A 25,204-nucleotide genomic window follows, 5' to 3' on the forward strand; every position below is an offset into this window, starting at 1 on the left:
AATAAGAATTTATTGTTAGGATTCTAGTTTGCCAGGTTTGATAGTGTGAAGTGATTATTCAGTGTTTCTCCAGTTGAAGCCTAAGTTTGAGTCTGTAATTTCTCTTAATTGTAATGATTAACACTGCCCCTGTATCCCCCTGCCAACTTCCCAATTCCACAGTCATTTTTGTGGAACTGGGAGAACTTTGTCATTAATTATTTTAATTTTTTAAAGATGTAATCAGTGATGGATATGGTTTTGCTTTCTTATAGGCAAAGCGAAGGTTGGAGCTAGGAGAAAGTGGTCATCAGTTTCTCTCAGATGGTCTAAAAACCCCCAAAGGCAAAGGAAGAGCTGCAGTAAGAAGTCCAGATAGTCCAAAAAGTAAGGAAATATTCATTATTCTTTCTGGTGTAGGACTCCCAATTTTCACAGCACGTGGCCGAAAGACTGCAAAATTTAGAATAATTTTGGCCCATATTTCATTCTTTCTAATCTCTTTCTATTTCTATCTTCTTCCCCACCCCCCACCCCACCAAAGTACCCACAATTTTCCAAGTGAAACCTGCTGAGTATATGTCTGTGCATGGATGCTATGTCATTGCAAGATCTTGACTTCAGTGTACAGTTACATTTTCAACCTAAATTATAAAATATGTTTGGCACTGTTCTGTAATCAAGTTTAATTTTATATAATTGGTGTTGAGACTAACCAGATCAAGATGAGCAGCTCCCCACACATTGATTCTGTAGCCAGATAGCATTAGAATTGATTAAGAACAGAAAAGTTACAGTTGTTATTCCTACGTGTGTGACTGTGGGCAGAGTCACTTAAGTTGTCTGGGCCTCAGTTTCCCCCTTTGTAAGTTGATGTTGGGCTAAGTTCCCTTCTGATTCTAAATTTCCTCCCTTGGTCACCATTACAGTCACTTAAAGGGGAGAAAGAAAAAATTGTGTATACTAGGGAAGGATTTAAAGGGGTCATCTAACTATAGAAGCCAAGTTGGTCTGTCTGGTTGAACAGAAAGAGTGCTTTCTCTCTCAAGTAAGGACTTGGGTCCATTTCCCACTTCTGATGCTTATTTACTTGTATGATCTTAAATAAGTCACTTCAACTCCCTCCAACTTCAGTATCCATGTATATATACTTGTAAGGTTCTTTCCAGCTCTATTTATATCTAAGATCATGTCATCTTCATGAGGGCTTACTAAGTCAACTACCCAAGTAATATTTAATGTAAGATGGAATCCTTGACTTGAACATATAAAAATCTGGGAGACTTGGTGGGCAAATTATTCTAACACAGTACTTTGCACATAGATGATCAATGTTTCCTCATTTAACTTATGGCACAATGGAAATTACACTGGATTTGGAGTCAGAATGTGAGTTCAAATTCCATCCCTTTCTGGTACCTACTTTCTGTGTGACCTTGAGCAGGTCACCTACCACTTCTGAACCACAGTTTCCCCATCTGTGAATTGAGGGTTCTAGACTAGGTAGTCTCTGAGGTCCCTTAGATGGCCCTATGAAGTCTTATTTGAAAACTTGGCAAAAGTGAAAAAAATACATTAAAGCCCAATTACAATACAACTCACCGTGGTATGAATTAAATATAACATGAGTGGGTATTGGGCCCTGTTGAAAGTAACTTATTTACTAAAAATCAAAAACTTACTTGTAATACAGTTTTACCTATTACCATGCTCCTTAGGGTATCAATTCCATAGCAATATTATAGTGAGGCTTCAGAAGACTCACACACACACACACACACACACCCTCTGAATGTAAAGTGCTTTATAGAAACTCTCTGCCTTGTCTTTTTTATTCTAAAACTTTACTATTTGTAATTTGCCCAAAAAAAAATTTAGAAAATTCTGTGCTTTGGATGCTAACTCATGCTGGAATGGGAAGGAAAGCTTGCTTCATTGCAAAGGAACCCTTCAGTTCTTTACCTTCACCCCCATCCCCTACCCGTTCGGTTTTTGTTTTTCTTCAAGCTCCAAAATCTCCCTCAGAAAAAACACGGTATGATACGTCACTTGGTCTGCTCACCAAGAAGTTCATTCAGCTATTGAGCCAATCCCCAGATGGGGTCTTGGATTTGAACAAGGCAGCCGAAGTGCTTAAGGTGCAAAAGAGGAGGATTTATGATATCACCAATGTGCTGGAAGGCATCCACCTCATTAAGAAGAAATCTAAAAACAACGTACAGTGGATGTGAGTATCAGTCGCTGTCACTATGGGGAATAGCTTTTAAATGGCAGTAGCTTTTCTTTCAGACCTAATTTCCCCATTCATATCCATGTTCCATTTCTTGCCTGTACTCCCGTACCTGCCATTCCCCTGATTCATTGTCTCCCTTCATCTACTTGGTTCCTTAGCCCAAATAATCTTAAAGGTTAAAAAGAAAATGGGCTTTTTATTTGAATAATATCAAATATAGAAGAACTTCTATTTGATTAGCCTCAAGTAGGGAAATCTTTGAAATAAACAGTGCTGTCACAAATACCAACCAGAATTTATTTTTGAATGACAGGTGACTGTACATTTCTGTGCTTGCATATGTGATCTGCAAGATAGGTACATATATTTGTTGTCCTTTTGACCTTCTAAAAATAGAATTAGGAAATAAATTGTGGCTTGTGTCAACCATATACACATCAAATTAACCAAGCCTGTGTGTCCAATGACTCTATTCATGGTCTGCGTGATTTTGACCAGAATTCTCAATGCTTATGCCTCCATTTTGTTATCTGTAAAATGATGCACTCTACTACGTTACTTAAGATGATATTAAACCTTGTAGATTATTGATAGAAAACCTGAACAGAAAGAAGAACAGCATCAGATTATTTTAAGCACTAGGAGGGAGGAATTAATTTATTACCTGGTGGCTCTATAAGATAATGCTTCAAAGGTGATGTCCTGGACCTCTTTCTGGTGCTTGAAAGAAGCAGTGAAATATTTTTGTCCATTTGGCTGGAGGGGAGAAACAGAAGGACAGAGAAGAAACCTGTTGAGTGTTAGACCTTCTTAATATCAATTACCCTCACCCTTCTTTTTCTTTTTAATTACTGGTGATGAAGCTTCACTCATTCTCTTGGTAGACCCTTCTTTGTAGACTATAACTAGAGTTTAAACCATCCAGTTTTTTATTTGGGGGGGTGGTTTGTTTTGTTTTGTTTTGGGTATACTTCTTGCTCAAAGAATCTCTTGCTTTCTGTTTCTGTTATGAGTGTTTATTTAAGTCAGATGGCTTTGTCCTGTTTTCCTTTTAATTCAAACCTTCTTCCGAAAGAACAATATTCTAAGAAAGAATGATCTTGCTTCATTGTAGTGAAAACTGTAGGACTGAATTTATGTTAAAATGCATATAAATGTTCATTTTGAAACTTGGTTTACAAAATGTAAGCTTTCTTTATACTCTTATTTGTCAGGGAGGCTTGTAAAATGAACTATTCCCATTTCTAGTCTACTCCCAGCTCATTCCCCCCCCCCCCGCTGAAGTTTTATGAATAGTTGCACAAAATAATCTCTTTTAATTTCTAGGGGCTGCAGTCTCTCTGATGATGGGGGCATGCTGGCTCAGTGTCAAGGTTTGTCAAAGGAAGTGACGGAGCTTAGTCAGGAAGAGAAGAAGCTAGATGAGCTAATTCAAAGCTGCACCCTGGACCTTAAGCTGTTAACAGAAGATTCAGAAAATCAAAAATATCCTTTACTTCTGCTCAATGGATTGGCTTATGCCCACTCTAGAATTCCAATAAGATCATCTCCAGACTTAAAGGAGTCTGGATTATGCTGAAGGTTTCTATTAGTTTAATGTAAAATGTGTGTGTGTGTGTGTGTGTGTGTGTGTGTGTGTGTGTGTGTGTGTGTGTGTGTGTTCAGGAAAATGTAAAAATGTTTTTATGATCCCAGTACTAGTTTAGACATAATATCTGTTTTTTAAGAGGAATTATTGGAAACAACCTGCACATGCACAAGTAGGTGGGACATGACATTTCGTTTTTTATAGTACAGTGTCATGTTATTATTTATTAAGTACTTAATACAGCAATATTAATTTTGATGGTAACTTTGCATTAGATTTAATGTCAGTGTGTTTCAAAGATTTTGTTGTTGTTGGGGGCAGTGAGGGTTAAGTGACTTCCACAGGGTCACACAGCTAGTAAGTGTCAAGTGTCTGAGGCCATATTTGAACTCAGGTCCTCCTGAATCCAGGGCTGGCGCTTTATCCACTGTGCCACCTAGCTGCCCCTGTTTCACAGATTTTTAGTGGATCCCTGACCCTGTTAAGGTTCTAGATTCCTCTTTGCTAAATGTTGTAGCAGGTAGGACATCATCCTAAATGTGATTGGGGTGTAAAAGGGTTGAAAAAACAAAACAAAACATGTTTGCCATTAAAGATTGAAGGCATTCATCCCAGGGTTGCCTTTTAAAAAGCAACAGTGTCGTGGAGAGAAATTTCAACTCATGTCCCATGAAAACTTGTTTTCTCATGTTTCTGCATCTTAAAGAAAGGGCAAACTAGACATAGTCTAGATTTTTATTTATTAATTCTTTTACTCATTGGGGGATAAAAGGTTTTTTTTGTTTGTTTGTTTGATTTTTGATGAGGCAGTTGGGATTAAGTGACTTGCCCAGGGTCACACAGCTAGTAAGTGTAAAGTGTCTGAGGCTGAATTTGAACTCAGTTCCTCCTGAATCCAGGGCCGGTGCTCTATCCACTGCGCCACCTAGCTGCCCCCGGGATAAAAGTTTTAATGGTTGATTAATAGAAAGCAAAATTGATGGGACCTTGGTTATCCCAAGATTTATTTCAACCTAAACTTTCTGATTATTTGACACTGATCTTTTGTCAGTGGGGAAATAAAACATAATCTACTGTGATACGTTATAGTTGCATTGCATTGTCATGTTTCTGGACCGAAGAAGGGAAATACATCCTAATAGTTGCCTTTTACTGAAATTAGGGAAGCATCTATTTTTTTTCAATATAGAATAATTTTGGACAAGATTTCAGTAGTGGTTTTTTTGTTGGGGTTTTGTGGGTTTGTTTGGTTTTTTTTAAATCAACTGTTCATCACTAATTCAGTTAAACATTTATTGTATCCACTCCATATAAGGTAGTCTGCTGAGAAGGAGGGGTGATTATTAGTGAGATAGAGAATAGCTGAGCTGGTTCTGTTGGTAATAATGACCAGCATGCAATAGTCCCCTACAAGGATTGTTCCAGTTTCTCTATTTTTTTGTACCAAATCCCAGAGGAGCTGCTTAGTACCTGATGAACAGCCATTCAGGACATGTGATAACTGCAATTGCATTGTCATCTACATCAGCCTTCTCAGCATTTTATTGTAAATGTAAAAGGCTCACTGCAGGTTGCTGACCTTAATGGAGCAAATTCAGGAACAGGCCAGAGAGAAAGACCTTTCAAGTTCATATGTTTAGAACGTGTTTGCACAGTTCACTTCAGTTTTCTATTCTGTTGCCAATTTTGTTCAACTTGTTGACAAATATGTTGAAATTTCCTTTCCTGCAGTAGATTGAGTCATTGTAGATGAGATTTATTTTAATAAGCTTTTATCACATGTGGCAATTAAAAAATGTGCCTGCTATGGTACTCCTTGATTTTTCTCAATGCTAATCAGAACTGGCCAGTGTAAAGAGAGAATCCATGACAGAAACAATATGGCACTCACAGCTGAAGTCCAAACCATCCTTCCTGAGGTTTCCCTCACTCTCTGTTAAGACCATACCCCAGAACTGCTGGAGCAGAGATTACTCTTTCTCTCCTGCCATCTTTTTCTGGCACTTCATTTATGTGATTTCCACAGTACTCCCAAGTTGCCCTTCCATTACTTGTACAACCGTGGGTAACATGCTATTTTTTCCTTGTAGTTCTCCAGAGACAGATTGTATTCCCTCCTCCTTCTCCCCTCTCCCCCTGGAAAAAAAAGGAAACAAGTGGATAAAATAAAGTACAGAGTACAAAATTGAATTCCTAGATTGAAGAAATCTTATCCTAAGATATTAGGAATCAGATCAACCCTATGCATCATTCAAAACAATTCCCAGTAATACCTATTGATCCCAGCCTTACCCACCCTCAACAGCTTCTTATTAATTCAGTTCAACAAAGAATTTTTCAAAGGGTCCACTATGTGCAGGACATTGTGTTAGAATAAATAAGACACGGTTCCTGCTACCAAGGAGTCCACCATCTAGTAGTGTGGGATATAAAATACACAGACAACTAATCTATGATGATTGATACATGATGAAAGTGTTAGCAATGGAAGCAGAATGCCGTGTGGGGCCCAACATGGAAAAGATCATTTTCTATTTGGAGTAATCAGGGAAGCCTTTGTGAAAGAGGTGGCATTTAAGATGACTTTGGGAGGAGAACAGTTTCAACAAGCAGCAGTGGGAGTGTGAGGAGGAAGGGAGGCTGTGAGTGTAGGGAACAGCTCAAGGTAAAACCAGGTTGGCATTTTCTTTAGATGAAATTCTATTCCATCACTGATACTGCTCGCATCCAGACCTGTAGCCTTTCTCTGTCTTTCATGACTTCAAAGCCTGGCACCCCCAAGTATCACCTCCCACCAAGTTTCCACTTTGGTTACATTTTTTTTAGCCCGTTTGTAAAGCCCAGAGACTGTGATACCCACTGGGGTCCAATTAGCTGTTCACACCTGTCCTAGCCCAGCTGCCAGCTTCACCTAGTTATTGAGGTGGTTTAGGGATTTTTTTTCCCCTTCCCTAGTAAAAATGGCTAATCTATGCTTACCTTAAAATTTTTATAATCTCACCAACACTTTCCACCTCTAGCAGTTGTCACTAACAGTAAATGAAGGATGCTTTAATCACAACAAATCTTTGATAACATCTTCCTCAGAAAAAGAATAGGTGGTTCATAACACATTACTGAATGGAGAAAAAAAATTCACAAAGGGAGCCAATCATGATGGTAATCAAAGAGGCAAGAGTCATTTACCAGTGTAACTGAAGTAAAACATTTTGCTTTTTGTACCCATACTTTTTGGAGATTTATTGTTGTCTTTTAATGGTTACTTTTGCCAATTACATGGTAAGATTTCTTTAACACCAATCACATTAGCTTATGTTACATATCAAGATATCCGAAAAATTAGTGGCCTTAAAGACCAAACTGTTATAGTTGTGAAAGCCCCTCCAGAAACAAGACTTGAAGTGCCTGATCCCTTAGAGGTAAGGACAAGACTAAAAATTGCTGTTGATGCAAAGCTTTCAGCTATAATTATTTTCTTAAACTCACGAATTGGGAAAATCAGTACATCATTTTCTCCTGAGTACTTGCTATTTCTCCTGGCTTGCGGTAGGAGGTGTGAATTTGTCTTGAGGGTTTTGTGAGTTAACCAATAATAATCTGTCTTCTATATTTTGGGGGGACATAGTCAATGCGGCAATTTGTTTTGCTCAACACTGCATATTTATTACAAAGGTTTTGTTTTCCTTTTTTTCTTCCTGGGTGGGGGGGGGGGATGCAAGTAGGAAGTAGAGGAAATAGGTTTTTTGGTTCATTTTTAAAAATTAGAAACAGAAAAAAAATGTTATCTTCCATAAAGGACTTTTTGTTCAAAGGTAGATCTAATTAAATATTTGAAGAAGTACAAAAGTATTTTCCTTCCATATATATTAGCTGAATCTACCTTGAACTAAGAGCCCTTAAATTAAGGAAAGCATTTTCCTTTCTTGGAATAAGTTTAATTTAAAAAAAAAAAACTTAATGACAAATAAAAGTATGTGCTGCATTGTCTTTATTGCCACTTGGAAATAGCATCCCTTGCTCATTCAGTACAGTTGAGCCACATTTTAAAGTGTATACTATTAAGAAATTTTTTATTGTAACATCAATAAGATAGACCTTTTAATATCAAATAACAGATAAGTGGTGATAATTCAAAAATACAGTCCCTAAAACTTCACTAGTGGCACCCTTTGCCTATGAAAGAGTATTTTTTTTTTCTTAAAATCTTGATAAACCCTGAAGGAGGTAGAGTATCTCTCAGTTACATTGATGACCCCAGGAATGTGCTTCTTTGTACTTACTCTGCTGTGATGAAACCACAAGGAAGTTTAGTAGGGGAAATTGCCAAAGTTTCACCTCCTACTGTAGACATTTTTTTAAATATATTTGTAGAGCCTACAAATACATTTATCAAGTAACCAAGGACCTATTGAAGTTTACCTGTGTCCAGAAGAGAATGAAACACACAGTCCAGTAAAATCCTACAACCAAGACCACAATGGGAATATTCCCAAATCCAGTTCCAAAGGTAAAAATCTTTGTTTTGTATCATTTAAAAACTTGATGTGAAAATCAATGCATGGACAATCCTGTTTGAGTTCTCTAAGTCTAGGCTTAGGAAACAGAAACATTGAGAGGAAAATACCCTTTTGATTTGTTTTTGTTTTAATTTATTTTTACACTATCCTTCTAATTGATTCAGTGTAAGGAATTATCCATTAAATCTTCCTTATTTGGTCATAAAGGGGATAAAACTCCATCCTCTACTCCCAAATTCTCTTTCTACTGACCACCTTTGAAGTAGATAGCAAAACTTCTTCCTTTTTAAAAAAATATATGCTACATTTGACCATGTCCCCATTTGTTACAGTGCTAGAGAGAGAAGGTCCAAGGGAATAAAATTGAAAAATTGTGCAGGAAGATATTTGTTTTTGAGAACCTTTTTTTTTTTTTAACAGAGATGAGAAGAGTACAAAAGGCAAAAAAAATCTTCATAAAAATAATTATTTCTCCTAAATTATTCCTTTTTCCTCTGAACCTTAACACTTTCACTACCTTTCTTTTTCTCATATATTACAAATATACCTACATCATCTTTAAGAAAAACATATCCCATACTTTCCTTCTTCCTCCCCCTCACCCCCCCCCCCAAATAAAACTGGTGTATCTAATCATAAGCTGTGCTGGGTTAAAGTTTGTCCCTATCTACTCAACTCCTTATCCTTTGTCCTATGCACATCTTACACATCCTCCTCACATCTTAATCTGGGCCACGGGTGAGAAATAACCAACCTGCTTCTTTGTGACTTAAAACCAGGGTCACAGTTCACATAAGCTTTGATTGATAACTTCTAGCCAGCCTTAGTCACAATTAAATGGGGGTTGAATGCCAGAAGTCAGGACTACTGCCAATACCCTACTCAGACCATCACTGAAGAAGTTCAAGTATAGGATAATAATTCTCCAGGAAGTGATGGGGGATTCCCTTCCTTTCCTCACTCCTTAATTCTGCAACTAAAATTAGGATTGCTCTGTCAAAAAGCATTGACTAAGTTCTAGCGTAGTGTTAAGCACTATGCTAGATGCTAGTCACAAACAAAGCAGCCCCTGGCCCCAAGAAGCTTATTACATTCTTTTAGGGGAGACAGACTTACACATAATATATTCAATTAATATGACAGTTCTCACTTTATGTAGACTTTACACAAATACAACTCCATAGCAGGCAGGACCCCCAGCCCAGGATCCAGCTCTGGCTCCTGGCAAGTGAGATGAGGGAACAGCAATGACTTCTTCAGTGGGGGTACCCAAGCACTGAAGCTGCTCTGGCTATGGGCCACAGAGCTGGGAGGCACCATTAAGGAGGCGAGGAGGAGTCTGCTGAACAATCCACTTAAATTAAGTGAGAACTATATGAAGGTTCACTTACCTGGATTACAAAGTTCATGAATGAGAATAATGTATAAAAATGGAAGGTAGGTTGGGACCAGGTTATAAAATGCATTCAGTGGCAAACAGCAGTCTATATTCAATCCTGGAATTAATAGGGAGCTACTGAAGTATATTGAGGAAGGGAATAACCTGATCTGACCTGTAACTTTAGGAATATCACATTGACATCTGTGTAAAAGTTGGATTCAAAATGGTAGAAACTTCAGTCCAGGAAGCTAATTAAGAGACTGTTCTAGTAGTTCAGGCAAGGGGTTTTGAGGGCCTGAAATTGGGTGATGATTGTTTGAATGGAGAAGAGACATACCAAAAATATTGTGGAGGCAAAATTGGCAAGCTATGTGGAGTGGGAGAGAAAGGAGTCAAGAATGACTCAGACCTTGTAAAATCTCTGCAGCTGATGATGCCCTCAACAGATTATAGAGAAGTCAGAAAAAGAATTAGCTTTGGGGGGAAATGTAATGAATTCTGTTTTATATATGTTGAGTTCCCAAAGAACTGGGATGTCCAGCTTGAAATGCCTTCTAGACAGTCGGCAGTGCAGAAAGGGAGTTCAATTGGTCGATCTGGGAGTCATCTATATAGAAGCGATCATTAAATCCATAGGAATTGTTGAGGTTATTGAAAAAGTGTAGTGAGAGAAGAGGACCCAGGAAAGAACCTTGGGGTAGCACAACCTAGAGTGTGCTAATAAATGTTTAACAACTGGCTTTCTGAAAACTCACTGCATATTTTAAAATTGAATCTTCATTATTGACATTTTCTCCATCACTTTCTTAACTTCAAATAATTGACACAACGACAAATCATGCTATGGTTTGTAGCATTTGCTGATTTTTTGAGATACAAATAACTGCTCACACTGAAAATGCAATAATCGACTCTTGTAAGACAGTATGAGCTGGCTGCGGCTGCAGCACACCTCTGTACCTGGTATATTCCCTGTTAAAGGGGTCTGCCTTGTATGGATGATGGTCTAGTAAAGGAGACTCTGAAGGAATCGTCTTACAAGTAGAAAGAGAACAGCATCACAGAAACCTGGAGAGTAGAAGGTATCCAGGAGAAGAGGTTGGCCCATAGTGTCAAAGGCTGCAGAGTGGTCAAAGAGGAAGAAAAGAAGTAGCCATCCGACTGGCAATTAAAAAGAACATTGGTGGCTTTAGAAAGAATAGTTTCTATTTACTGAAGTTGGGAGCCATATTCAAAAGGTATGAAAAGTGAGTGAAAGGAAAAGAAAGTATAGGCAGAGAAAGAAAATAGCTTTTTCTAGAAGTCTGGCTGTCAAAGGGTGGGAGGAGTGGAGAAAGTTGGCTTGAGGGGATACTAGCACCAAATTAGGAATTTTTTTGTGGGGGAAACCTGAGCATGTTTGTAGGCAGCAGGAAAAGAGGCAGTATTAAAGAAAAGATTAGAGAGTAAGAGAAGTAAGGGGTCTCCAGTTTATATAGAGAAGGGCTGGCCTTTGTGAGATTGGAGTGAGGAGAGAATGGAGGATGATGTTATATAGAAAAAGGGAGAAGAGGGAGGTCATGGCAAATGGCCCCAATTCAGAATAATTTCACCTTATAGGCATTGCAACATACTTGGAATACTCCAAGCCAGCTTGGAATCGGGGACATCTGGATTTGAATCCAAAATCATTTACTACCTGTATGACCCTGAGCAAATTGCTTAACTTTTCATCCTCAGTTTTCTTGTTTGTAAAATGGGGGTGATTATAACATTTTTTTTTTTTAGTGAGGTAATTGGGGTTAAGTGACTTGCCCAGGGTTACACAGCTAGTAAGTGTTAAGTGTCTGAGGTCGGATTTGAACTCAGGTACTCCTGACTCCAGGGCCAGTGCTCTATCCACTGCGCCACCTAGCTGCCCTGATTATAACATTTATGTCACAGACTTTTTGTGAAACTCAAATGAGATACTGCATAGAGAGCACTATGTAAATGGCCACCGTTATTATTAAATAGTTATAATTTACTTTTGATCATAAAAATGGTTTTAAACAATACTTAAATATTATTTTTTTTCCTAACATCAAAGGTACATGATTTGGGGGTTAAAGTGTTGGAGCCCACCTTATTTGTTGTTATTTTTGTGGGTTAGAGGGGACTGTTTGGCTTTTTGTTGTTGTCGTTGTTGTTGTTCAGTCATGTCCAACTCTTTGTGACCCCGTTTGGTGTGTTCTTGGCAAAGATAATGGAGGGGTTCACCATTTTCTTCTCTACCTCATTCTACAGTTGAGAAAACAGGGTCACATAGCCAGTAAGTGTCTGGGGCTGGATTTGAACTCAGGAAGATGAGTCTTCCTGACATTAGGCTTGGCACTGTATCCACTGTGCCACCTGACTTGCCCCACGTTTATTTTTTAAATTTTTAATTGTCGGCAGAAATGAACTTAGTTTCTGGTCTTTAAAGTTGTTTGCCTTCAGTTCTGATAGCTTAAGTAGATGAGGAGGCAGAAAAGAAAAGAGGTCACCCTTTTATTGTGACATATCTGCTGAGCCCAGTGCTTGGCAATAAATATGCAGTCCTCTTTCAGAAGCATCGAATGACTGAGGAAGCAACGCAGCCCTTCTTTCAAAGCTCAAACATCATTTTTCCTTGGTTTTTCTCTTTTCCTTTCTATCTTACTTCACAGACTTGGCCTCAACCAACTCAGGACATGCTGATTGCTCCATTTCTATGGCAAACCTTTCTCCCTTGGCTTCTCCAACTAATCTGCTCCAGCAGACTGAGGACCAAATTCCTTCAAACCTAGAAGGACCATTTGTGAACTTATTGCCTCCCTTGATCCAAGAAGACTACCTACTCAGCCTTGGAGAAGAAGAAGGCATCAGTGATCTCTTTGATGCTTATGATTTAGAAAAACTTCCATTGGTGGAGGACTTTATGTGCAGTTGATTGTTTTGTGTGAATTCTCTCTATTATATAAACCAATATTTTTTTATCATGGAACTAGAACATCTGTCCTTCAGTGTTGTCCCTTGCCACCTTCTTCCTCCAAGAATATTATCACGAAGTAAACTACAACTTCACAACAAAGCTGACATTTTACTATGTTTTTTTCTAAATATTGAATAAACGCACAGTGGCAGGCTCCTTTGGGAAAGCCTTGCTTTGCCCTAGGCTCCAAAATCTCGTGGATGAAACAGCAGGTGGGAACGTGTGCAATCAGGTAGCTGTACCTTGCCCTCTCTCCTGCCTGCCCGCCCTCCTTTTCCAGGTGGCCTCTGTGCCTGATGGACAGGCTGGTGGAGAAGGGCCTGAACCACGTGGTCCACTTGCAAACAGCAATCTTCCTTAATAGCATTTCAAGCCGTGCCTTCTTTGTAGAATGCATGTCTTTGGGGGTCTGCTAATATGGAATGGAACTGCAGGAAGCATAAACTTGAAGTCATGCAAAAGTATGAAATGGATTTCTTCAGCTCTTCCTAGGAATATTTAAATTGTGGTCCTAACTTGATTTAAGCTATGTACTATTTGTTTGGTATGAGGTAAGAAATACTAATGCCCTTTTATGCCTTTGGTTTGGAGTATTCCATATATGTTGCAAATATAGATGAAATGTATTCAATTTCTGCCACTTCAAGCAATTGTGGATTTTCAGGTGCTCCCATAAAAATCCCCCATTTTATTTGTATCTTTAAAGTTTATTTGTAGCACATGGCCACTTAGAAATCCTTGGTGGTTTTGTTTTTTTTTTTTTAACTTTTTTTTTCTGTTTGTTTAAGCATTTAAGCCTTCCTGTGGCACCCATCACCATTTCAATTTAATTGTTTACTTTGAAGCAGTTTCTACTAATTTAAGAACTGCTGCTGCTGAGCAAAGTTTCTAAACCTGTGTGATCCCAGTGCTGTATAGGCCTCGTTTCACATTGGTCCTTTCTCTATGGAATGGAGGACCAGGGGTGAATCAGTATTGGACACTAATGCCTTGGGCCACCTGCCGAAAGGGAGTCCCACATTCATGGATACAGCAGTTCTAAGTAGAGAGGTTGGGATGAACTGCTTCATTTGGGGGCCTTTTGTCTGCCAATGACCACAGGAAAGGGCTCTCTTGTATCACACTCAGGGACACCACTCCTAGGGATGGGGTCAGGAAAAGACCTCTAGGAAGAATGATGTTCCCATCCCAGGAAGCCGAACAATATTTACTTTAGCTAGTAAGTAATCACAAAAGGTATTTGGTCCAGCAATAGCTCTGGGCCAAATCCTATTCCCTCTTACTTGTAAGGGAGTATTATGGATTGAAAGGTGTCAAGGCAAATAAGGCAGTATTAGTTAAGGTGTGGTAGAATTCTTCCTATTTATTCTCAGGGAATGGTGTCCAAGGTTGGGGTTGGGGGTTGGGGGTTGGGGGGGGGGTTGTGTTAGCTTCATTTGGGTGAATATCCAAGTATGCTTTCCCATCTCCAGATGGAAACGTGTTCTAAACAGCCAAGCTCATATGTTGGAGTTTGTCTTGGCTCCATTGTACCTCAAACTCCATTCCCTGAATGCTGAGAATTCTCCCATCATCCAGAGCAACAGATAGAGTATGGAGGGAGAATTATAGTTAGGAAGAACCTCAGAATGAACAGTTAAATTGATACTTTGAATGCCTGACGGTGCTTAGGCACGTAGGCACTTGAGAAACACTTTAACAAAACAAAACAAAAAATCCCTTGGTAAATTTTGAAAAGAACCTTACCTTGGAGTTGACTATAGACAGAATTCCATAATATGCAAAGTGGTGGGGGAGTCATAAAAGTGACACCAACACCTTAAAATACTTGTGTACGTATGTGTGGGTGTGTATTTGAAAAGGGAAAAACAATGCAGAACAAAGATGCACAGTGTGTGTTCTTGCCCCCACACACCCTGGACCTGGTACAGAATGTTTGGTGGTGGTGGTGGTACTACATAAAGTGGAGGGGAGGGAGGGGTGGGGGAACGGGGCGGGAAGCTTTGTGTTAAGTGCCTACTGGAAATGCACTGTGGGTTTTTTTGGTTTTTTTTTTTCCTGTAAAGGAAACAATTTATGCCAAGCTTTTTTCCATATACCATATTTATCTCATCTGGTTAGCTGCCTCTGCTTCCGGCTTTGTGTGATTCTTTTTGCCAGCAGCGCAAAGCTGACTTTTCCCAAAGTTTAAACAGTGAGTATCACCTGACTGGATTGTTTATTTTTTTAATCCTTTTGGTAATATAATACCATATTTATTGTTTTGAAAGTGAGAGGAATCCTAATACGTCTTAAAAGTTCCTTTGTGTATAAATTTCTTTCCAATTCATGGGCTCGTTTGATGTACATGAATTAGATGTCCCATGTTGTATTTTTGTTTGCGAGTTGTTTTATCTTTATCATTCTATCTGGCACACAAAGTGAGTTAGTACTACAGTATTTTGTATTATTTACTTTTGAGTACTCTGTATTGCAGGTTTTCTGGTACCCTTGAGTTGCTGCTATAAAAACAAAAGCTCACATCTGAAATGGCTGAAAGTTAAGTTACTTGTGTGCAAATTCTGACTGAGTGAGCCTTAGAATATAAAATTGTATAAAGGGCAACACATTATGAGCTGTCAAACAGTGTTAAGTGTGTGTTTATATGTACAAATATGTGCATAGTGAAGGTTTTATTTAAGTTGCTAATGTAGTCAACTCACATTTTAGTCATCCTAGCCATTTTGTATAATAATAGAAATTAATTTGTAAACACTGCCAGAATATTTTCTAGCTGGTTTGTAATTTTTTAAGAGTGTTTGGTTTTGTTTGTTGTTGTTGTTTTTAAGATGTAGATCTGTAAATAAAATTGCAGTATTTAAAGCTTTAGCTCTGTGGAAAAGAAAACTTAAGTTCCAAATGAACACATGGATGAAGAAGGAGAAATGTATAGGAAGATTAATGGAGAGTGAAAAGAATAGAAGTGGTCAGGTCGTGGACTTTTTTTTTTTTTTTTGCAGAGGATATACCATTTTGTACAAAGTAAACCCTTCTCCCAAAGAGGGAATAGGCAAAAATAATACTAATCAGTTGAGCTTTGTGTTGTATGTTAGTTTAAAAAAAAAAGGTAATGTGTAAAATAATGTAAAAAAAAAGTTGAAAAAAAAAGCTTTTATGATGAGTTTTGTAAATAGATTTGTTACAGGATGACCTGTTCTCTAGCTGTGATCTTACCACTTCAAATGGATGTAATTTGAATAAATTTTGTATGGTAAAGAATCAATAAAACAATTTTTTAAGAGTTTAAATTTGTGATTAGATCTGTCCTTTTAAACTTTTATCTTTAGGACAATGAAGATTCATTTTTAAAAAGCATTACTCCCTGGGCAAGTCACTTAACCCCAATTGCCTCACCCCCCCCCCCAAAAAAAAGTATTACTGTGTATTTTACATATTTAATGGCCTTCTTGGTATATTCTAAAATCTTTGGTTTCATCAATATGCCAAATATCCTGCTTCTGCCCTCCTGAATAGACTCGTGATAACCAAAGTCCCATTACCACACCACCCCAAACCAACACACAAACATAGCCTTATACTGGACAAAGTCAGACCTTACCTTTTTGCAAATCCAGTTTGGATCATGAGTCCTAGAAGTAAATCCACCCACTTGCTAACAAAGTCATGAGTCAATAAAGGAATAAATGTTACATGGATGCCTAGGGCATTTGAATAACTCAGTCACATGGCCCAACAAGGTAACAAACTTGATATTTTCTTTAATCCTTACTAATTCTCAAACCCTCCTCCCAAAAAGTGGAAATGCAGTTATGCACAGTAGATGAAACAATTGCAGTTATTTCTGTGGGCCTAGAAACTAAGAAGCCTTAAAAATTAACAGTAATCCCTATCCTGCTCATACAAGGTTGTGCTCCAGGGACCACTGAGAAATTTCCCTTGGTAACACATGCTGCCACTGCCCTTACCCCACCAGTCCAGCAACAAGCAGCAGACCTCAGTTCTGCCCAGCTACTTGCAAAGGAAAGACATAGGAATCTGGTACTTTTCTGTGGTAGCAACACTCAGCCAGAAAACTAAAAAGTGGAGGGAACTGAAGCAGGGCACTACTGGGGGATGGGAGGAGCCTTTACCAAGCCTGAAGGAAAAGGGACTGTAAACTGAGACTTCTGCCTCCCAAGAAGTCACAAACTGAGGCCAGTGAAAAATGAATTCTTCAGCTTAATAGCTTTGAGGTCCCCCAGGAAGACACCATGAAAAAGGAATGAGTCAGAAAGTGATAGAGGAATATAAGGGGGAAAGACTGAAATTATTAATTCAGCAAGAAGAAAACTCAAAAACCTTGAGCACAAGCAGATAAACCAACAGAGAAGATGATAATAAAAAGGAATATGGGCTCTAGATATCTAAACTCATCCCTAAATAAATATCGCAAGAAAAAGGAAAATGAATCAACACATGATAGGCAGAGGACCCTATGGTTTCCCAAGAATACATGGAAACAGCAGAAAACTCCTGAAAGGTACAAGAGAGTAATGAGAACAGATTGTATGACCTGACCAGCAAAAAATAATGGGCACAATAGAAAAGCTTGAATTTATAGTAGAAAATCATCAGAAACAAAAGAGAACAAATAATTAGAAATGTAAATATGTAAGAATGAAGGACAGTCTGGGGGGCAGCTAGGTGGCGCAGTGGATAGAGCACTGACCCTGGAGTCAGGAGTACCTGAGTTCAAATCCGGCCTCAGACACTTAACACTTACTAGCTGTGTGACTCTCAGCAAGTCACTTAACCCCAATTGCCTCACTGAAAAGAAAAAAAAAAAAGAATGAAGGACAGTCTGGAAGAAGAAAAGCAAAAAGCAGTAACATTTTAAAAAACCTAAACAAAACATTGATCTCAAAGACATGTAGAAGAACACAAGTCAAAAACACTAAACACTGTAATAGAAGAAATAAAAGAAAACTGCCAATGACTTTGAACACAGAAAATAAAATACCAATTGAAAGAATCCATACATTATCAAACTGCTTGCCTTCTCAATGAATGGGAGAAGGACTGGAGAGAGGAAAATAATTTGGAACTAAAAAAAAATGGATGTTTAAAATTTTTTAAAATCCACAGATTCCCTCCAGAAAAAAAGGGTAAATCTATGTCAAAACACTGAGACCCAAGACAGTGATTACATTTAACAAGTCCTATAACAAAAAACATTCTGCAAAAGAGTAGAAGAAAGATGAAAATATAAAGGAAAGAGGGTGGGGCAGCTAGGTGGCACAGTGGATAAAGCACCTGCCCTGGATTCAGGAGGACCTGAGTTTATATCCAACCTTAGACACTTGACACAAGCTGTTTGACCCTGGACAAGTCACTTAACCCTCATTACCCTGCAAATATGTATATACATATAAATGTGTGTGTGTGTGTATATATATATATATATATATATATGAAAGGAAATTAAAATAACAAAGGACCAACAAAAATCTACAGAAGAGAATGGAATGTTCCCAAAACCTAAGGAGATCAAGGTGACAAAACTGGATTCAGTCATCAAGGAAAAGAGATGGACATTAAATATAAGAAAGGCATTTGAAATATTCCTATAAGAGAAAAAAAAAACAATAGATGGGAGCAAAGTATTTGCATTGCAAATACCCCCAACAAGAGAAATACAAGAAAGGTAAGCAAATACAACAACCTAGGAAGGCATAAGGAAATAAATTCTTCAAAGAAGGACAAGTGGGACAGGAATCTTGGAAAGACATCTATTTGGTTAAAAAATAAGAAAATAGGAACAAAGAAACCATGAAGACATTTCTTTCTAAAAATACATAGACAAGTGTGAAAGCAGAACTTAAATAGAAAAGCTGAAGGTGAAGGAACAGACCTGAAACACCATGAACTAAACCTCACAACCACCCACCTACAAGGGAATCTGGTTTTTGTGAGATTAAACTGTAGAATGGAAAGGTGCATAAAAGGGAGAGGGATGAAGAACATAGAAGGAAATGTGTGATGTACCCTAATCAAGTCAATGGTAAAGGATGACTTAGAAGAAATAACTCCTTTGTTCTCTCAGAAAGAAGAGGACCTTCAGGAGAAAGGGTGATGTGGCAAAGGGTGGTATGGAAATGGGAAAAAGTTCATCTCAATTCAGAAATGGGAGGAAATCCCAGTAAAGGATGTTCTCATGGAAAAAATGCTCTAAATAACTATTGATTAGAGAAATGCAAATCAAAACAACTCTGAGGTACCACCTCACACCTATAAGATTGGCTAATATGACAGAAAAGGAAAATGATAAATGATGGTGAAGATGTGGGAAAATTGAGACACTAATGCATTGTTGGTAGAGTTGTGAACTGATCCAACCATTCTGGAGAACAATTTGGAACTATGCCCAAAGGACTATTGTGGCGAGTAAAACTATATGTAGTTGCCTTATTTCTGTCCCAAGTTTGGGAAAAATTAGCTTGGGTTTCTCATATATTTGTTACTTAGATTAGAAGCTTTAGCACCAATTTGGGGGCATTAAGCAGTTATTAAAGTATATTAAATATTAGTAAAGAGCACGCACATGTCTCTGAAAGTTCAGAAGGCCTAGCTAGCCTAGAAGGGAGAATAGAGCTCAGCCTGGCCTGCTTTTTCCTCCAAATTCTCTGCCACTAAGAGTGCCTCAGAGAGAGTAACTCAGTGTGGAAGCTTTCTCTGGGTCCAGAGGAGAGGCAGCCCTTCCACACTGCGCAAAGCTAATTGGCTAGCATCATCCAAATCTATTGGTTCACTGGATTTGAGGGTGGTCTGGAGCAGTATGTGCTGAGTTCAGAGAACATACCCCCTGAGGGCCAGGCCTTTAGGTAGGTGTGGTTCCAATCAACTCCAAGTGAGTCAATCAGCAAAGTCAATCTAATCAATCTTAATATAATCCCCTTGGGGAGGGGGACCCCTCTGGGCATCCCCAAACCCATTATTTTCTCACACTATAAAACCGCATACCCTTTGACCCAGCAATACCACTACTAGGTCTCTATCCCAAAGAGATCATAAAAAAGGGAAAAGAACCCATATGTACAAAAAATATTTATGGCATCTCTTTTTTTGGTGTCAAAGAATTGTAAATTGGGGGAATGCCCATCAATTGGGGAACAAGTTGTGGTATATAAATATAATAGAATATTATTGTGCAAAAATGATGAGCAGGCAGATTTCAGAAAAATCTGGACTTACATGAACTGATGCTAAATGAAGTGAGCAGAACCAGTAACAGCAACGTTGTGCAATGATCAACTATGATAGACTTAGTTACCTCTTCTCAGCAATACAGTGATCAAAGACGAGTCCAAAAGACTCATGAGGAAAAATCCTATCCACATCCAAAGAAAGAATTATGGAATCTGAATTCAGATCAAAGCATACTATTTTCACTTGTTTTTGGTTTTCCATGGTTTTCCCCTTTTGTTCTGATTCTTCTTTCACAACATGACTAATGTGGAAATTTGTTTAACATGATTGTACATGTATAACCTATATCAGATTGCTTGCTCTCTTAGGGAAGGAAGAGAGGAGGGAGTGAAGAAGGGAGACAAATTTGGATTTCAAAATCTTATAAAAATGAATGTTGAAAACTACATGTAATTGGAAAAGAATAAAATACTATTAAGTGGGGGAGGGGAGAATGTTCCTGTGGTAGAGATTCTATGATGGGAAATAGGGTCTTTAAATGGGTATAATATTAAGATATTTAATACCTGGAGAGACTATTCATCCTACCTGAGAAGAAAGGGAATCAGAGTTCATAGGAACAACTGACATGTAGAAGGGTGGGAGGGCATGAACCCAGAGAAGAGTTTTCATGAAAATAGGGGGAAGAGGAAGATGATCATGAGAAGAGCAAGCAGTAATGAACTGCACAATCAGGGACACAAACATTTCTGATTGGGGGGGGGGCGGGGCGGGGCAATGAGTATTAAGTAACTTGCCCAGAGTCACACACCTAATAAATGTCAAGTGTCTGAGGCTGAATTTGAACTCAAGTCCTCCTGAATCCAGGACCAGTGTTTTATCCACTGCACCACCTAGCTGCCCCGACACAAACATTTCTAGCATGGAATAATACTTCTATCCTTTATCTCTTCCAGGAGTGAATATCTCTTAAAAGAGGAACTTTCCAAAAAATTTAAAATATATATTTAAAGAAGGGGGAAAGGGCAATATCTATAAAGCAATACCATAGAAACTTTAGAAGAGATAAAATTAAAAAAAAAGATAAAATAGTTACCCTGGAAGATTTGATTCCATGGAAAAAATATATAGAGTGAAGAATGAATAGATGAGTTAAAGGGCCATGAATAAAAGAATAAAAATACAGAATAGAAAGGGTAGAGAACCAATAAAGACAATGAAGAAAAGAAATTCTTTTTCAAAAAATAGTGCAGGGGGCGGCAGCTAGGTGGCACAGTGGATAAAGCACCAGCCCTGGATTCAGGAGGACCTGAGTTCAAATATGACTTCAGACACTTGACACTAACTGTGTGACCCTGGGCAAGTCACTTAACCCTCCTTGCCCCACCAAAATAAATAAATAGTGCAGGAAAAAAATTAAACTAACAAAATAAGTTGAAGGGGAGGGGAGAGACTTTAACTAAGAGGAAGAAAAAGGGGTGCTAACTCTAAAACTAGAGAAAGGGATGACAAACAGAGGCAACTTGAGAAGGAGGGGGAAAGAACCTGTGGGAATAGGATTGCCTTAAAGTAGATTTAGTAAAAATAACTGAAGGAACAAAGTACTCTTCACAGAAGAACCAAAAAAAAAATCCTAATGCAGAAAATGAAAATAATATCAGAGACAAATGGAAGACAATATAAGCCTAATTCAACTTGAAATGAGAATAGATTTTTTTTAAATCCAATAAAATGAAATGTAGTGACAGATTGGATAAGAAAGCAAAACCCCACAATCTGTTGCCTAGAAGAAACACACCTAAAAAGCAAAGTAATTTACAGAATAAAAATGAGGACCTGGAACAAAATGTATTATGCATCAGGTAAATATGAAAAAGCACAAGTTGCAATATGCTGACAAAGCAAAAATAAATAATCACAACAACAAAAAAGGATATAAACTACATTATGCTGAAAGGAATGATAGACAACAAACCAATATCAATATTAAATTTACAAACTCCAAATGCCCTAGCACCTAAATTCATGAAAGAAATTAACTGAATTACAAGAAGATACAAAAAGTAGTGCATTAGTCACAGAAGATTTCACTATCAGTCTCCCTCTCGATTTTGGACAAATTCAAATAAAATTAAAATAGAGAGAATTAAATTGTTGGAGAAACTAGAGTTAAAGACCTATGGCATCTTCTAAATGGTATTGCTAAAGAATATACATATGGGGGCAGCTAGGTGGCACAGTGGATAGAGCACCTGCCCTGGAGTCAGGAGTACCTGAGTTCAAATCCGGCCTCAGACACATAACACTTACTAGCTGTGTGATCCTGGGCAAGTCACGTAACCCCAATTGCCTCACTAAAAAAAGAATATACATATGTCTTAGCACCATATAAAACTTGTACAAAAATTGACCATATAATAGGGCACAGAGATATTGCAAATAAATGTTAAAAGGTAGAAATAGTAAATAAATCCTTTTGAGACTTTTTTGCATTGATCCATTTTACCAGGTTTTTCCTCCTTTTCCTCTTTTTTCTTTAAGAAATATTATTTTTATATCAAATAGCTCTTTGGGAGAGTAGGAAGGGGCTAAGGGGAAGTTTATAGATATTCAACTTAAATATTTTTTTTAAATCAAGAACAACAACATAGTCTCACAACTATGGTGAACAGGAAAATACATAACCAAACATGATATAAAGATAAAATAGACAATTTAAAATAAATAAAATTTAAATGCTTTTAAAAGCACAAATAAAATCAGTTGGGAATAAGATGAGAAACTATGAAAAACTATCTCTGACAAAAATTTACTATCCAAGAAATATGCAAAGCAGTGGTGTAATAAATAGAGATGATGGTCTCAGAGTCAAGAAGACGTGTTCCTATTTTATTGCTTCTCTTAACCTTGATTCATTTATTTTATTTTTTCAGAAGATTTTTGGTTTTGTGCAATGTTATCTCTTTTGTATTTTAAAAATTTTTTTCTGTCCTGTGTTTGGCTAAAAACACATCTCCTGCTAATAACTGCGAAAGAGATATGATCTGCTTTTCTTCTATTTTATGGCATGATCTTTAATATTATGGTCATGTATCCACTTTGAATTTATTATACAATACAATGCAAGAAGTTGGTTTAAGCTTAATTTCCACTAAACCACTTTCCAAGTGTCCCCAGAATTTCTTAACAAAGGGGGAATTCTTTCCTAAGCAATTTTGTTTTCCAGTTTATCAAACACCGGGTCATCGAATTCCATTCTTTCCAGTTTTCCTTTATCTAATTTATAATCTCTTCCTTTCCAGGAAACCTTTTCTCTGATGATTTTTTCTATTTTTCCTATATATATCTTATTTATAAACAACTATTTATGATGTAGATTAACTAAAGTATTTAAGCTTAAAACTTCACTAAGTCTTTTGGGACACCCTATATAGGTCTAAAAAGTGCTAGGCTCCATTTGTCTCTACCTTTTTTCATTATTTACCTTAAGGGCAGCTAGGTGGCACAGTGGATAAAACATTAGCCCTGGAATCAAGGGGACCTGAGTCAAATCTCACCTCAGACATTTATTGGCTGTGTAACCCTGGGCAAGTCACTTAATCCCAATGGCCTTAAACACCCAGGGCCATCTCTAGTCATCCAGATAGATAGATAGATAGATAGATAGATAGATAGATAGATAGATAGATAGATAGATAGATAGATAGATAGATAGATAGATATCTTGCCACTGGACCCAGATGGCCCTGGAGGAGGGAGTAAGGTTGTGGTGACCTTGCACAGCTCTCCTTCACTTCAATTCAGTTCAAGTCATGACATCACCCTGATGCCATGGTCCTCTACTAGAACAAAGAGCAAAGGACAAACAACAACAATTTACCTTGATGGTTTAAAATTTTTATTTCTCCCAAGGAATGTTGATATTATTTGGGTCTGTAAAATATCCCTTTGACATTTTGGAATAGAACTAGAACTGTAAATTAACTTTGGTAGTATTATCATTTTTATTATATTGGTATGACATAGTCATGAGCATTCAATATTCCTCCATCTTTTTAACTTGTGTTTTCTTAATTTTTTTAAAGAAGCACTTTGAATCTATATAAATGTTAAATGCACTTTGATAGACTGATCATCAAAAATTGTTTGCATTTTGTAGTTTTTTTATGGGATTTCCCTTTCTATTATTGATATCAAAGATATCAAAGAAATATCAAAACATCAACAAGCAATAATTAAACACTATGTGCTAGGCATTGTACTAATCAATGGAGACACAAAAAACAATAGTAAAGTAATCCTTTCTTTCAAGAAGCTTACATTTTAATGGGGCAAACAATGCATATACATATGAATATATTAATGATATATAACAAATGCTTAGAACTCACTCTCCTATCTCCCATTTAAACTAGTGAATCCCCAAATTAGCTACTATATCCCCTCATTTATATGCATATGTATGCATATAAATATCTATCTGTGTAAACATATATGTTTATATATATATATATATATATACATACATATATGCACATATATAACCCCCTCACAGTTATAAGATTAACACAAGAAAAGTAAATAAGTATAATTATCAAGATTATGTATTTATTTGTTTGTTTTTAGTGAGGCAATTGGGTATTAAGTGACTTGCCCAGGGTCACACAGCTAGTCAGTGTCAAGAGTCTGAGGCCAGATTTGAACTCAGGTTCTCCTGAATCCAGGGCTGGTGCTCTATCCACTGCGCCACCTAGGTGCCCTGATAATTTAAAAAAAAAAAAAAAAGGAAAGGGGGCAGCTAGGTGGCGCAGTGGATAAAGCACAGGGCTTGGATTCAGGAGGACCTGAGTTCAAATCCAGCCTCAGACCCTTGACACTTAACTAGCTGTGTGACCCTGGGCAAGTCACTTAACCCTCATTGCCCTGCAAAAACAAAAACAAAAACAAAAACAAAAACAAAAACAAAAACAAAAACAAAAGGAAAGGATAGGGGCAGCTAGGTGGCACAGTGGATAAAGCACCAGCCCTGGATTCAGGAGGACCTGAGTTCAAATCCGTCCTCAGACCCTTGACACTGACTAGCTGTGTGACCCTGGGCAAGTCACTTAACCCCAATTGCCTCACACATACACACACAAAAAAAGGAAAGGATGATATGGAGCACCAACCTAAAACCATTAATGAGTATTATTTGTATTGGTGATAAGCTAAAAGTTTTCCCAGTAAGATCAGGAGTGAAAGGATTCCCATTGTCACCAATGTTATTTAGTATTGTATTAGAAATGCTAGCAATAGCAAAAAGAAACGAATAAGAAATTGAAGGAATCAGAATGGGCAATAAAGTAATTAA

At 37.6% G+C, this 25,204-nt stretch overlaps 1 protein-coding gene across 2 annotated transcripts in view; it reads left to right on the plus strand.

The window, feature by feature from the left end:
* Window positions 1-14,057, plus strand: part of E2F3 (E2F transcription factor 3) — an 85,170-nt gene extending 71,113 nt beyond the window's left edge. For both annotated transcript variants that reach the window (XM_043975094.1, XM_043975098.1), the window contains exons 2-7: window positions 255-366; window positions 1,987-2,206; window positions 3,539-3,697; window positions 7,105-7,219; window positions 8,172-8,307; window positions 12,365-14,057. In XM_043975094.1, the coding sequence (XP_043831029.1) occupies window positions 255-366; window positions 1,987-2,206; window positions 3,539-3,697; window positions 7,105-7,219; window positions 8,172-8,307; window positions 12,365-12,627 (1,005 nt within the window). In that variant the 3' untranslated portion in view covers window positions 12,628-14,057. The remainder of the gene's footprint in view (window positions 1-254; window positions 367-1,986; window positions 2,207-3,538; window positions 3,698-7,104; window positions 7,220-8,171; window positions 8,308-12,364) is intronic.
* Window positions 14,058-25,204: the final 11,147 nt, after the last annotated feature.

This window comes from Dromiciops gliroides, chromosome 1, assembly GCF_019393635.1.
Source record: "Dromiciops gliroides isolate mDroGli1 chromosome 1, mDroGli1.pri, whole genome shotgun sequence".
NCBI lineage: Eukaryota > Metazoa > Chordata > Mammalia > Microbiotheria > Microbiotheriidae > Dromiciops > Dromiciops gliroides.